This window comes from Pongo pygmaeus, chromosome 9, assembly GCF_028885625.2.
Source record: "Pongo pygmaeus isolate AG05252 chromosome 9, NHGRI_mPonPyg2-v2.0_pri, whole genome shotgun sequence".
Taxonomy (NCBI): Eukaryota; Metazoa; Chordata; class Mammalia; order Primates; family Hominidae; genus Pongo; species Pongo pygmaeus.
In genome coordinates this window covers 79,614,497-79,629,142 of record NC_072382.2, presented here as the reverse complement: position 1 = coordinate 79,629,142, position 14,646 = coordinate 79,614,497, and the positions used below count along the sequence as shown (strand labels likewise).

Here is a 14,646-nt window from a genome sequence, read left to right as displayed (position 1 = left end):
GAGAATCTCTTGAACCCGTGCCACTCAACTCCAGCCTGGGTGACAGAGCAAGATCCCGTCTCAAAAAAAAAATCAAAATACGTTAAATCCAGTAATTTATGTATAAGCTTAGAATAGCTCCTGCCACACGATAACTGCCACCAAATGGTAACACTTTGTATTCTTCTCCATAGAAGTATGGTTAAAACCATTTCCATTGTCAATATGCGGATAAGAAAACTAAATCTCGAAGAGGTTAAGTAAACTGTCCGAGTTCATACAGTTTGTAAGGTGGGGAGCCAGAATTTGGACACTGGGTTTGTCTTGCTTCAGCTACCATGTTCTTTCCTTTCTATGATTTTGCCTAGTAAGGCTGAAACAAGTAGAACTGGGCTCCAAATTTCCCTTTCTACCACCACTCCACCTCAGCACCACCAAGTTGCACACTCGGGAGAGGGGGCCCCAGACAACCCGAAAACAAAAACAAAGGCAAACACGAGGTTTTTGAATGGGATGGTAACATGGAACCCAGTGGTGACAGGGACACAGGTCACTCACACCAGTAGGATGAACTCAGTGGGTGGCAGGTGGCAATTTTGCCCAAACCTACCTATGTCTCAGTCTGTTTTATGCTGCCATAGAGGAATACCTGAGCATGGGTAATTTATAAGGAAAAGAGGCTCATGGGTAATTTATAAGGAACTAAGCTCACAGTTCTGCAGGCTGTATAAGCATGGCAGCCACATCTGCTCAATGTCAGGAAGCTTTTACTCATAGCAGAAGGCAAGGGGAGCCAGTGTGGCCACGGCAAGAGAGGTAGCAAGAGAGAAGGGAGGGGTGCCACGTGCTTTTAAACAACCAGCTCTTGCATGAACTAATAGAGCAAGAATTCACTCATTACCTCGGGAGGGCACCAAGCCATTCATGAAGAATCTGCCATCATGACCCAAAGTCCTCCCATTAGGCCATCTCCAACACTGGGGATCAAACTTTACCATGAGATTTGGAGGGGACACATTCAAACTATATCATCCTAGAACCTAAACAGGACCTCTCTGATCAGGGTTCTATCTCCACTGGAAAGAAGCCAAAATCAGCCTTGGCTCTGAGGCTCAAATCAAAATCCTGCCTCCCCAAGAATTTGGATTCTTAGTCTCTGATTGACATCTGCTTTGACATCTTCAGCTATGCCTTTCTGAGGAAGGCTGAGCCATGCTGGGACACAGGCTGGCTGGCTGGCTGGCTGCCTGTCTGTCTATCTGTCTCCCTCTGGCCCCAGTTCACCTCCCCCTGCCATCTGAAGCTCTTCTTGCTCCGGCCACAGTCATCCTTTCTGGCTCTTTCTCAACCTTGCTGAGCTGCTCTCTGGTTACCTGAACACTCCCTGCACCCACACCTTCCCTCTCTAGGCCTTGCCTAGTACAGTCATCTTTGCCTGAAGTGCCCACTTCATCTCTGCCAGTGCCTGACAAAAATGGCACAGCTTTCAGTAACTGGCTTAAATGCCACCTTCTGCATGTGGTCTTGTCAACCTGTCTAAATGAAAGGCTTCCGCCTTCCTCTAATCTTTTTCCTTGTATCAACATTATTCATGCCCATGTCTCATCTCTTCTTCAGAGTTGTGAGTATGTGAGATGAGGGTCTGAACGGCATAGTCCTGGGCACATAGAAGATACTCAGCAATAGTTGGCCAGGTGACTGGTCCTCTTCATTTCCTCATGTCTTGGCTTCCTGATTCCATTCTCCAGTGAGCCAGATGTTCATGGCAAAATCCTATCTATCCCCACACCTAATATTTTATAATTAGTAACCCCAAGGAATGTTATAAAATCAATTATTCCCATGCCTATGGGACTTGATCCCCAAGCCCAATGTAAAGACTAGAAAATGAAGGTGGCCAAGCGCAGTGGCTTACACCTGTAATCCCAGCACTTTGGGGGCTGAGGCAGGTGGATCACAAGGTCAGGAGTTCAAGCCAGCCTGACCAAGATGGTAAAACCCCGTCTCTACTAAAAATACAAAAATTAGCCGGGCATGGTGGCAGGCACCTGTAATCCCAGCTACTCGGGAGGCTGACACAGGGAATTGCTTGAACCCAGGAGACAGAGGTTACAGTGAGCCAAGATCACACCACTGCACTCCAGCCTCGGTGACAGAGCAAGACTCCGTCTCAAAAAAAAAAAAAAAAGAAGATGAAGGCACAGGGAGGTTGTAGCATTCTTGGGCTGTGAGAGTATAAAAGGTAGAAGCAGAGGGAAGACTCTGATCGCAGCCTAGGCCATCTCTGTAACCCGTGGGACTTTGAACCTGAAGCTCTAATCACTGCACAGGAAGGTGGGAGAGCAGGGGAGTGTGTTTCTTAAGTGAATTGTCTCTTTGCAAGTCAATCATTAAAATCTTTTCTTTTGGTGAGTCTGGCTGTCCTTTGTAAGTGTCTCCTATGGATGTTGGGGTGAAAGGGAGGGATCTTCATCTGTCAACAGCTGCCCCAGGTATGAAGCTAGAGGTCCTGGGAGTTGAAGTGAAAATAGAAAAGGAAGTCTGGAAACCTGGGTTCTATTTCAGTGTCATCACTCTTGGGTATATACTTGGGATAGGGATTGCTGGGTCCCAGGAGTACATTTGGCTCTCATAGAGTGAAAAGAGTATGTAGCAGTTGACTCTCCCACCAGCAGCAATCCACACCGTCACCACCCCCTTCAGCTAACTGTAGGCTGTGTGATGGGGATGGGTCGCATCTGAGGTCCACTCACTCCATGGAGATGTTTCTGCTTCCCTCCCATCCAGATGTTAACAGCTGGCTGCTCACCTTTGGATTCCAGCTACACAACGTGATCCCTGGTTATCCCAAACCAGACATGGATGCCATGGAACCCTCCTATGAGCTCATCCACACACAGATGAAAACGCAGGAGTGGGACAACAGCAAGGTAATTCCTGCGCAAGGCTGCCACTCCTCAGGCCACTCAGACATTACGGGAGGGGGTCCCTTCAGCTTTTCAGAAAAGCATGGGCCAGTGATAGACACCAATGTGGTGCCTCCACAGTGCCTGCCAGAGACTGTTCAACAACTACTTAGTAACCCACCACTAGGAAGCTGCTAGGGACGCAGCCATGACCACACACAGACGCTTACAAGCTGCAGTAAGGAGCTTTGTGTGTTACACTGAGTTTGGAGTTCCACAAAAATAATAAGCCTTGGTCACTAACCAGGACAAAAGCACAGGGAGAGAAGGTGGGTTCTAAATAAAAATGTGACATTTTCTGAGTACTTCAATGCACCTGGCCTTATGTGAGTTATTCTATGTAACTCACAAAGATCCCACAGCCGTATTGTTCTCATTTTACAGATTCGTGCCTGAGGCTTTCCCAGTGCCACGCGGCAAGGAAGGGGTAGAGCTGGGATTCAAACCCAGATGTGCCTGTTCTGTATCCTCTTGCTGAGTACAGTGCCTGGCATACTGTAGGTGCTCAAAAAGACTCACTTTCTCTTGTCTCGCTTTTATAACCCAATTTCAAGGCTCAGAATTGTATAGCCGTAAAGGTCTTTAAAAACAGTCTCATCCCACCGGCTCACTTCATGCATTCATTTGCTAGCTTCTCCCCTCCCCACTACCCCAATCCATTCATAAATTCTCTATGAGAACCCGACTCTGTGCCAAGCCCCATGCTGTGCCCAGTGAACGCAGGGATGAATCAGGCGGAGACTAAGACTTCAAGGGATGCTTGCCCAGGGGATGACAGACTAAGGAGGAAAGCAGGTTGCCAGATGGCTTGGTGCTGGTGGTCAGAAACTTTCATATCCATATTTCTCACTCCAGATTGATTCCTTTAGGCCTCAGCATAGCTATCTCCTACCAGACCCCGGAGAATGGGATTCTGCACCCCTGTACGCTGGTGGCACTTCCCACACTGTACTTTAATGCCTCTTTCTTGTCTCTCTACTAGATTATGAGTCCCAAGAGGGTAAGTACTGGGTCTCATTTAGTACCCAGCATACAGGATAGCACACAGTAGGTGCATGAAACATTTTTGCTAAATAAATAAATGGCTGAAAGAAGTAAACAGCCCAGACATTTCCCCGTTTTACAGATGAGGGGACCAGGGTTTGAAAGCAGCAGAATTCGATGGAGAACCCAAGTCTGCCTGGCCCCAGAGCCCATCGTCTTTCTGTTGCCCAGCCTCTCCAGTTCCCACCACCCCCAGGCCCCACCCAGATATCCTGGCATTTGCTCTTCCCAGGGCTGAGCACTGCAGCACAGCTCCTCCTCCCTCACCAGGCTCCCTCCTGCACTCCAGAGAGCCCCAGTCTCTGACTGCCTGTCTGCCAACCTCGCCTGTCAATGAATTATTGATTTCTGCCCTCGGCAAGCATCGGAGATCTTTGTTGTTGAGCACTCCAGCTTTTGTGAAACTCTAGGAAATAATTGTTCACAGACAGGGTTCTATTAATTATAAAGAGGACTTAATTTCAGTGAGAAGCCGATGGGCCTGTTACTAAAGCCATTTCCCTAACTTGCTGATAAGGCCCTGGAGCCCTCCTGAGTGTGGCTTCTTCAAGCTCTGTGAGCCACAGAAGGGACAGGTAGATGATACGCCAAGCTGGCAGGGCCCAACCTGTCCCCCAAAGCAGCCAAGAGTAGGGGCACCCCAGGAGCCCCAAGGAAGCACGGTGGGGCAGAGGCCTTCCTTGGAAATCAGATGTGAATGCAGTGGAGAGCAGTGAAGCAGGGGGGAAGGGTTAATATCAATCACTGCCTCTCACCATGTTATGCCTTCTTGCCAAGAATGCATTTCTTGCCAATCCTCCATCGAATGGCATCCCACCACCCCCACCCATCCTTCAGGTCCCAACTCAAGCCTGAGCCTGTCCTCAAACCCCACCTCCTCCACCTTCAGGCCAAGATTCTTCTCAGCTTTGTTTGCTCCTTCCTTCTCCAGCAGCCCTTGAAACTGAACCTCTAGAACTGGACAGACCTGGGCTTGCAGGTTGACTTGTTGTTAGTTGTATGACTGTGAGCCGGTGACAACCTCTTTGAGCCTTGGTTTCCTTAGACATGAAATTGGAATAATGACAGCACCTACCGTATAAGGTGATTGTGAAGATCACTGAGATAATGAGTGGTAATTATTTGGCTGAAACATCAAGAAATGTTAGCTATGGCTATTACTAGTTCCTCTTTTAGGCCACCAGTGATCACATTTGATTGCAATTATTGTTGTCCTATCTGTCTTTCCCAACTAAATGATGAGTTCTTTAAGAGCAAGGATGATGTCTGATTCATTTTTCTATCTCCAGTGCTCAGAAAAGGACCTGGCACAGATTAGATACCCCCTGAACAGTTTCTAAATGGAAGGGTGGGTGGATGGATGGATGAAGGTCAGCAGATGTTCTGACCTTCTGGCAACCACCTGGATGTTCTGGTGGTCAGCGGTAGAGCTACATGCCGCAGGTTAATAAATATGTATGGTTTTGACTTCATTATTTAAGCTGATTCTCCGGGTTCTCAGGATTTTTTCCCCTTTGTCTTACTCTCTCTCTCTCATTCTCCTCCCCATCAGTCTATCCTCGGGGTACAGTGTGAAGTACAGAAGCAGCTCAAGGCCTTCGTAACCTTAGAACGCTTTGACCAGCTCTATGGCTCCACAATCACCAGCTGCCAGCAGGCTCCAAAGACCAAGAAGTTTGCATCCAGCGGCTCAGTCTTTGGCAAGGGGGTCAAGTTTGCCTTGAAGGATGGCCGAGTGACCACAGACATCATCAGTGTGGCCAACGAGGATGGGCGAAGGGTTGCTGCCATCTTGAACAATGCCCACTACCTAGAGAACCTGCACTTCACCATTGATGGGGTGGACACCCATTACTTTGTGAAACCAGGGCCTTCAGAAGGTGACCTGGCCATCCTGGGCCTCAGTGGGGGGCGGCGAACCCTGGAAAATGGGGTCAACGTCACTGTGTCCCAGATCAACACAGTGCTTAATGGCAGGACTAGACGCTACACAGACATCCAGCTCCAGTACGGGGCACTGTGCTTGAACACACGCTACGGGACAACGCTGGACGAGGAGAAGGTGCGGGTCCTGGAACTGGCCCGGCAGAGAGCCGTGCGCCAAGCATGGGCCCGTGAGCAGCAGAGACTGCGGGAAGGGGAGGAAGGCCTGCGGGCCTGGACAGAGGGGGAGAAGCAGCAGGTGCTGAGCACAGGGCAGGTGCAAGGCTACGACGGCTTTTTCGTGATCTCTGTCGAGCAGTACCCAGAACTGTCAGACAGTGCCAACAACATCCACTTCATGAGACAGAGCGAGATGGGCCGGAGGTGACAGAGAGGACCAAGGCCTGGACTTCTTGCCAAAGACAGCTACTCTTTTGTGGCCGCATACCTGACTGTGTTGTACTTTAAAAAAAATGATTTTTTAACAAGTGCAGAAACAAAAAGATACTGGTTGCATTGTAACTCATGCAACATCCTTTTTTTTAGAAAAGAAAAACACAAATTTGGCCTTCGCACATTTTTTGCAAAGAACAGAAGGTATTTTTTTCTGTAGTGTGATCACAATGAAAACTTTATTGTCTTTTGTTCCCTTTTTCCTTGAGGATTTTTCCCTTGTCGTTTGGGATATGTATCTCCTCTCTGAGACGCATCTCCTGGGGTGTGTCCTCGTCTGTCCCTAGGTACCCAGTGTGATGTGGGACATGAATGTCTGTGCTAACTTGTCTGATGTGCAACCCTTTCTTCTTCGATTGGGGTCGGGCAGGAGTAAAGGGAGTGATAGGCCAGTACAACACCCCTTCCAAGGGGGCCTGGGAGGAGGGTCTATAGGACCTGAGGCTCCTGACAGGGCTCCTGCAGAAGAGTGGTGGATTTCTTCTCACCGTGTTCTCTGCCTCCAGAGGATCACAGATGGCTTCATCTTGCTCCAGGGAATTTCATGGTGTTGTTCAGCGCCTTTTTTAAGCTGCCCCAAACTCCTGTCCAAGCTTTCTATTTTGATGCTAAATGAAACCCCCTACCCCGTTTGCAAATCCTGTGTAGTTGTCGGTGCCACCCCCATGCTGGGATAGAGAAAGTGTCTCCCGGGTCCTTTCCCTCAGACCAGTGACATAACATCCTGGGCTCAGAGTCCCATCCTCCCGGGAGGGAAAGCACCCAGGATACCTGTGATTGGTTGGTCCTCCATGATGTTCCTGTTTACCTCCTCCTTTCTCCCAAAGCCAGATGTGAGAACGAGCACTGCACAGCAAGCCTTCAATGTGGGCACCATGTCCACAGAACAGAAGGCCACCCATGGCAAAGGGATGGCAATGGTGGCGAGGGCACCAGCCTGCCTTCCGAGGTGAAGCCCTCTCTCTATGACTTTGAGTATCTTCCCTCCACCGCTCAGCCGCCACCACTGAGACGTAGGAATGTGGAGGGAGGTGCTTGGTGGCTTTGATTCTGGAAAAATGCTTAACAAAAAAAGCCAGCCAAAGAGAGGAAGGCATAAGCTAAGCATCTTTCTAACCAGCTCCCAAAGTCCCATCTGCCTCCATGTACAAGATGATCGCAGAGCTGGACTTGGGCAGGCTGGGCTTCCAGGAAATTCCTGAAGTTCTGAAACAGCTTCCCCTCTAGAGAAGCCCAGCCAATGTGTTTTTTAGTGACAGGAAGAAAGGAGGGAAGAGCTGATGTGGTGTGGCCTGCCCATATCATACAACCCCACCAGGAGCAGGGCAGTTCCCAAGGCGGGTGCCCGTGGATCTGGGAGGCCAGGCTGGCGTGATTCCTGTGAAGACCTGTGCCTGTGTCGTCAGGGAGAGGCCTGAGCCCTCTCAGAAGCAGGGACAGCCCACACCTGAAGAGCACGCCCAAGCTGAGGCAGCAGCCAGCAGGCCGGGGGAGCAGTGAGGGCAGGGGGAGTCACAGCCAGAGCTGGGAGCCCCTTGTTCAAGGATTCCATTCCTGGTTCATCCGCCTAATTACCATTGTCATTACCACTCACAGGAGGCTCTGGGAGACGGGAGGGGAAGCCAAATGCTTCCTGTTAAGCTGGGCTTCTTAGAAAATGGAACTTTTGTGGGTTACATTTACATTAAGTGTGGAAAATGAATTCTGAGTCTGAGCTATTCCCCGTGGAAACCTTGTTGGACTGATAAGCTCATGGCACCTCTATAGCCTTACTCACAGAGTCTTCAGAATATTACACAATTATTAATGAAACCGAGAAGGTCTCTGACTGAATGAGGATCGGAGCAGCATGTAGTCTGGGTTCTGCCTAGCAGAGGGAGGCAACCAAGACTTCTTGGGGAGAGGAGATTTTGCCTTACGTCATCCCACTGGGATTAGAGGATGTGTTTCGCTAAGTGCTCTTCCTGTTTCCAAAAAAAAAGTCACCCTGCCGCAGCAGTGCGCCTTGGCCTGCTTGTCCACTGGTTGCCCATTGCCCCTGGATCCAGAGCTCTACTGAGTCAGATACAGTGCTCCGCAGGCCTGCTGTGGGAGGCATGAGCTGGAGGTGGGGGCTCCCATCTGGCAGGATCATTCTTGGATGAGATGGAAAACAGTTTGTCCTGAAGAACGCAAGTTTTGTCCTCCAGAAGGGACTTATGCCTCTCAAAATGTACTCTTCATACCAAGGGCCCTTGGGCAAAGTGCTCCTGCCCAGTTGATCAGTTCCATCCTGGCTGCCTGACATCAGTGAAGACCTGCTGGGGATGTCTGCTCAGAGGTCAGGGACGGCATGCGGTCCACAGGAACCAGGTCCCTATGCTTCCCCCACGCCCTGTCCCTCCTCCAGAGCCCCCTCCCCAAAGGAACAGCGTGGACTTTTAGGGATCAAAAACAGAATTATTGGGTGTTTCATTTCTTTTTTTTTTTTCCATAGAGATGGGGTCTCACTGTGTTGCCCAGGCTGATCTCAAACTCCTGGCCTCAGGCAATCCACCTTGGCCTCACGAAATGCTGGGGTTACAGGTGTGAGCCACTGCGCCTGGCCTGAGTGTTTGTTTCTTTAAAGGATCTTATATTTTTCCTGGGCTACATACCACCACAGCAGCCCAGCTTCTGTAGGGAGAGAAGTTGAAGGATCCCGAAGCTTTAGAGAAAGGATCTCAGCTGTGGCACAGGCAGTGTTATGCACCTCACTGCCATGTTGGTGCTGTTGTATTGAAGGTGGTGCTTCTGGCCTTGGCCCTTTTGAGTTGGCTTCCATTTGGGCTGCAGGTGACTCAGTGACTCCCTCCTCAAGCTGTCCTCCTACTGAGACCAGCAGTCACAAACCCATGGCAAGTGTGAGTGTGAAGGCCTAACCCTGTGCCTATGGAATAGGCTCCAAGCATCGACTCCCATCCTGAGAGGACCGGCCCTTTTGACACTCACCAACCAAATCTGTTCATTTGACAGAGTGACCAGGCCTCCCTCACCTGCCCAGGTGTATGATCCTACAGTTCCTGCCTTCTCTCCTTCCCCGCACAGCTGCCAACTGGTCCCACATCCTCAGCCCCTCTGCCACCACCTTAAATAGGACTTTACTGATTCCCCAACTTTGTTTTTTTGTAGGATGAGATTTCCTTTTTATCTCACCCCCGACACTCCAAACAGACATTGCTGGAGGGCAGACTGGAGGAAGGGGAAGGCATGCCGGTAAATTACTCCCTTGTCAGCCTCTGACCCTCATCTCTCAGAACTGTTGGCTAAGAATTAACCCAAGGACCACACCAGTGCCTGATTTCTACTTAGGGAGAGAGGATTGGGAACAATCCCTAAGAAACTGACTGAGGGTGAGAATGGCCAGAAGATGTGTGTCCAGATAACCAGGAGGCGGCACAGAAGATGATGGCAAGGCAGACTGGGCAGTGTTTTGTAGACACAGAACGAAGAATCAGAATTTGAAAAAAGAAGAAAAACAAATCTTCTCAGCTGCGACTTTAAAGTATTACCTTTAAAGATGGCAGGGATTTCCATTATGCAAATGGAATCTAAGATTGCAATGTGAAATCTTAGAATGCAGTTTTACCACTTGCAACCTTGTATTTGTGGTGGCCACGTGGTGAGGGCGGTGATGCTGAGCTTTCCGCCCAGGAGGAATGAGCTTTCGAGCTCTCAACAGGGTGTCAGGCTTGGGGATTTGAGCATCCACTGCTCAAAGTCCAGGCTATTCTCCAGTCCTCACGGCAGCCACTAAGCCCAGGAGCCAGACCTGGCCCGGGGACACATCTCCTGAGGGATCCCAGAAAAAACCCAGTCTCTCCTTTCCCTTGGGGGTCCCTGTTAGAATGAAAAACCTCTCTATTTAAGGCACATCATTCCCAGCTAGGTTTATACACTTGTCTATATTTTATTGGAGGAAAGGGAGTTAAAAAAGAACTCTGCAGTTCAAGGCCCTTTCATTTAACCTTCAAAAAACAGCAAACTCATTTTAAAGACTCATTGCTGAGGTGATAGAGAGAAGCCTTATCCTCTCCAACCTTCACATTCGCAAAAACCATCCTTGTGTACTTGACTGCCCCAGACAGTGGTGACTCTTAGGTTTCATTACGAATGTGGAAGATCAGAGTGTGGGAAGGCCCGGGCGAGGGCCAATGTTGTGTTTCTTACCCCCTCTGGAATGCCAAAGGCAAGGTACTAGGTGACCTCCTGGTCCCCAAGAAAATGTGATTTATTCTGAGGGCGAACAGCCAAGGGAGGACTAGCCTGGAGCAGGCTCGGCCGTCCTGGCAGGAGCTGAGCCTCAGGTGTCTGGCGGTGCCCCAGCAGCCCTGGATTCACCCAACACCAGAATCCCACTTTTCTAAATCCACCTGTTGTTCTGAGGACCTCTGAACCCGCAGCTTCGGCAAAAGGAGTCTGTACCAAGCTGCCGCTGGATGACCAACACTGGAGACTCTGGCCTTACCATGTGGAAATCATTTTCCTGAAGTCTGGAACTAATTTTGAGAAGTTTTTTTCTCAACACTTTTGTGTTTCTAACACTGTATCTTGACTGTGTAAATACCAACAAGGCTGTAAATAAATGCAGATGTAGATACCTTCTAGAAAAAAAAAAGCATAAAAACAAAACCAGAAGTGATCCCGTGTAGCCTTCGTTGACAAATAAAGACTATTTTGTGTTTACAGGTGTCTGGTGGCCTTTGCTTGGAGAAAGAGGCTTCCTCTTGCCTGTCCCAGCCCCCAAGCCATCCTGGGTTTGTGATTCCCTGCTGACTGCTATCAGGATGACCTGGGAGAGGACTCAGTCCTGGCCCCAGGGTCCCTCTAAAGCCCTCCAGGCCGCAGCTCTGTCAAGAGGGATGTCCAGAGGGTCTCTAAGACCCTGAAGCTTGACTTTGCAACTGCATGAGACGAATAAATATCACAGCTCCTCTGACATCACTAGTGCAGCATGGCTCCCCATCCCACAGCTGCCCTTGTTCAAGGACAGGCTGAAGGGGCCAATGAACCCAACCCTCCCAGAGGAGAGAGCCTTGCTCCACCACTGGGCTCACAGAGTCATCCACCATGCCACTGCCTTCCACAAGGGATGTGAGCTGTTGCACTTGAAAAATAAATACTCTATATTCATCATACAAATAATCGTAACTACATAATACACCTTAGGAAATGAGAAAGGAAGAAAATTCCTTCGGGCTTTCCCCGCCTCTGTGTGTTCTTAATGTTGTTGTTTTTTATCTAAGGTGTTGTCGTCACAGCATACAGGTCATTTTTCACCCTGCTTTTCTCATTTAACCTCATGTTGAACCTATCAGCCGTAGGAGTCAGGGACAACAGGTAGTCTCTTGAAAGAGTACATGTGCTAAGCCCAGCTTCCTGGTGTGAATGGCAAACCTTATGAAAATTCAAATAATTGTCCTTTGAGGACAGGAATTAGAAGTCCTCATCTCTCACCCATCAGCCTCAGGACTGATCACCACCAGGTCCTCAGGGAAGGAGCTGCAAGCTTTGGGGCTCTTCCTTCCACCCAGGCCCCTGTGGGTTCTCCAGGCCTTGCTGCCCAGACCATTGCACATTGGTGGGTCAGTGGTCCCAATACGCACTGACAATCTAGCTCTGGGAATCTAGCCAAATTGGGTGCAGAACGCAGCTCTAGTACTGTGTGATCTTTGGCAAGTCATTTAACCCCTCTAAGCCTTGGATTTTCCATCTGTGCTGAGAGTATGGTGATATAGACCCCCCCACCACCACCCCCAGTCACTGCTTAGAGCACTTGAAAGAACATGCGAGTAATGTAGCCCGTGACTCAGAACACAGCAGACTTTCCCCAGTGCCCAATGTGAGTTGTCCCCGTCACACCTCCCTCCCTCACCAGCCCACCTTCCAAAGTCTAGTACTGTTTCCACTACACCAGTGGTTCTCGAACTTTGGGCTGCATCCAAATCACCCAGAAGTCTTATTAAAACACAAATTGCTAGGTTCCACCACCAGAATTTCTGAATCAGTGGGTCTGGGTGCAGCCTTATAATTTGCAATTCTAACAGGTTCCCAGGTGATTCTGATGCCCCATCAGGCTCGAAAGCCACTGCCAACTACACTATCCTTTATACTGTACAGAATAAGCCACTGAGCCTGGCACTTCAGATACCCTCAATCAATGACAATATGCTCAATCAATGCCCCTTCTCTTCCCCACATGGCCACAGTCTGCTGCATGGGTCATGCACCAGCCCACAGTTTTTTCTAGAATTTGACCCACGTGGGCCTTTGCACGAGCTGCTGCCTTGAGCCCAGCTGAAATAAACTCTCGCTGTTCATTCCCCTCTGGAAAGGCGCTCCCTAAGCATCTGCCATGCACGTGCCCTGTTTCAAGACTGGATCATTCTTGCATGTGAGCTCCTCCAGGCCAAAGAGGCTAATTTCCTGTGTGTTTCCCAGTACCCAAAACAGCTTCTCAGCTGTGGGTCACCCTAAGGTCAGCTTTTGCTTTCTTCGAAGAGCCCACTCCCTCTGATGTATTCGAGAAAGAGGGCCTTGTCTCCCGTGCCCTTCCAAATGGAGGCCACGCCTTCTCTGAACGGGCTGCCCGCTCCCCGCCCCCAACCCACACCACCTCAGCCGCTCTCCTCAGTGAGGGCCTTGCAAAGCTGCTGCAGCTGTGCAAGGCCCTCAGGAAGGAGGAAGAGGTAAGAACCAGGGCCTCTCCTTCCCCGCCAGCCCCAGGTCCTCAGGTCCCGCTAAAATCCTGCCCTCAAAGTTGTGTGAGTAATTAGGACTTTCCTGATCCATCGGAGGCTGTGGAGAAAATTACAACATAGGAAGAAAAAGACCTTAAAAGTGAGTACTACTCTTTCTTTCCCATATCCAGAGAAGCATCTAGGAAGTTAAACGTCTTACAGGGGCTTCCCGCTTGGTCACATCCCACCCTGACCTTGTTCCTGGTCCTCATAGTCACCTCTGTGGGAGGCTCTCCTTCCAACCTTCACACCAGAAATCTCTCCCCAGACCCTGGGAAACTCCATCCATACACAAGGGCCCACCCCTGCACCCATCAGGCAATCTAGCAATTAATTTCTCAAGCCTGAATTAATCAGTCTGGAATAACCCCAGGGTGGGCCCCAGTTCCCACCCCCAGACCAGCCCCCTTCCAATGTCTCATGGACAATAGGAGTTGCAAATATATTCTTCACCCTTTCAAGAATCCAAAACATATATGTGAAGTTACATGCGCACACCTTGCAAGGACGAATATCACTTCTCAGGAGCAATGCAGCCTTAAACCCAAGGAGAAGAACAGAAGCATTCTCCTATCTGCCCTGTAATCTGCAAGCCCAACCTGTCCCAAAGGACGTCAGAAGCTGCTATTGTATGTAGAGCTTTCAAAATATGCCCACTCCCAGGACTACCAGACTTAGGAATTGTACCCATTACCTGAGCCAAGACACAGTAGAGCTTTGAAATTCCTTCTGATGAATATCTAAGTTCTTAGGGTAACAACCTATGATATGAGAATAGAGGAAATGGGGTCATTCTTTCAGATTCGGATATTTATTATATGACTGAGTGGATGGATGAGTAGAGAATGGATGATTGTATGAATAAACATCATAGCCAGGCCCTTGACAAGGCCTGGAGGAGGAATTACAGTCAGTCAACAGCCATTTAATGAGCACTTCATATATACAAGATCCCAGCCTAAGCAGCCTCAGAAAACCTAAAGATGTAAGACAGGACCCTTTGCTGATAAGCATCACCACTCAATCAGGGAGTCTAGAAAGATTCAGAAAACAGACTCTGTGATACTAAGGAACATGTGCTCTGTGTCACTATTCCAGAAGCCTCGGCATCCAAGCTTGCTAGAACCCAGAAATCTCAGAGAGGTGGCCTGAGGCCCACCCAGTGGACTCAAGAGGCTCCATTAGCTTGAGCTCAATCTGCGGTCTGAGACATTGCAAGTTTTACAGCTGCCAGGGCTCCAACACTACAGAGTGTGAGGGTGCAGACTGGATGGTACAGGAGCAGAATTCTGTTGGCAGCAGAATCCCATCAACACCCAAGAGTCTGGTCCAGACCCTGGAGGTGTCAGTCCAGGCAGAGGGGCTAGAGGAACAAGCAGGGCAAGGTGATAACGTGGCAGTGAGATGGGCACAAGTGCCCTGGTGTCCACACTCGACTCACATGGGTTTGGTGGTGGGGAGAACCAAGCTCTGGGGGACACAATCTCATCACCTGCCCATAGCCATGATTCTGTGACAGCAGG

At 49.6% G+C, this 14,646-nt stretch overlaps 1 protein-coding gene across 6 annotated transcripts in view; it reads left to right on the top strand.

Annotated features, from left to right (window-relative positions):
- TENM4 (teneurin transmembrane protein 4) overlaps window positions 1-11,069 on the top strand; it is a 782,056-nt gene extending 770,987 nt beyond the window's left edge. For 5 of the 6 annotated variants that reach the window (XM_063671257.1, XM_063671258.1, XM_063671262.1 and 2 more), the window contains 2 exons: window positions 2,767-2,909; window positions 5,542-11,069. In XM_063671257.1, coding sequence (XP_063527327.1) covers window positions 2,767-2,909; window positions 5,542-6,300 — 902 coding nt within the window. In that variant the 3' untranslated portion in view covers window positions 6,301-11,069. The remainder of the gene's footprint in view (window positions 1-2,766; window positions 2,910-5,541) is intronic. The other variant, XR_010127599.1, reaches the window with a different exon arrangement.
- Window positions 11,070-14,646: the final 3,577 nt, after the last annotated feature.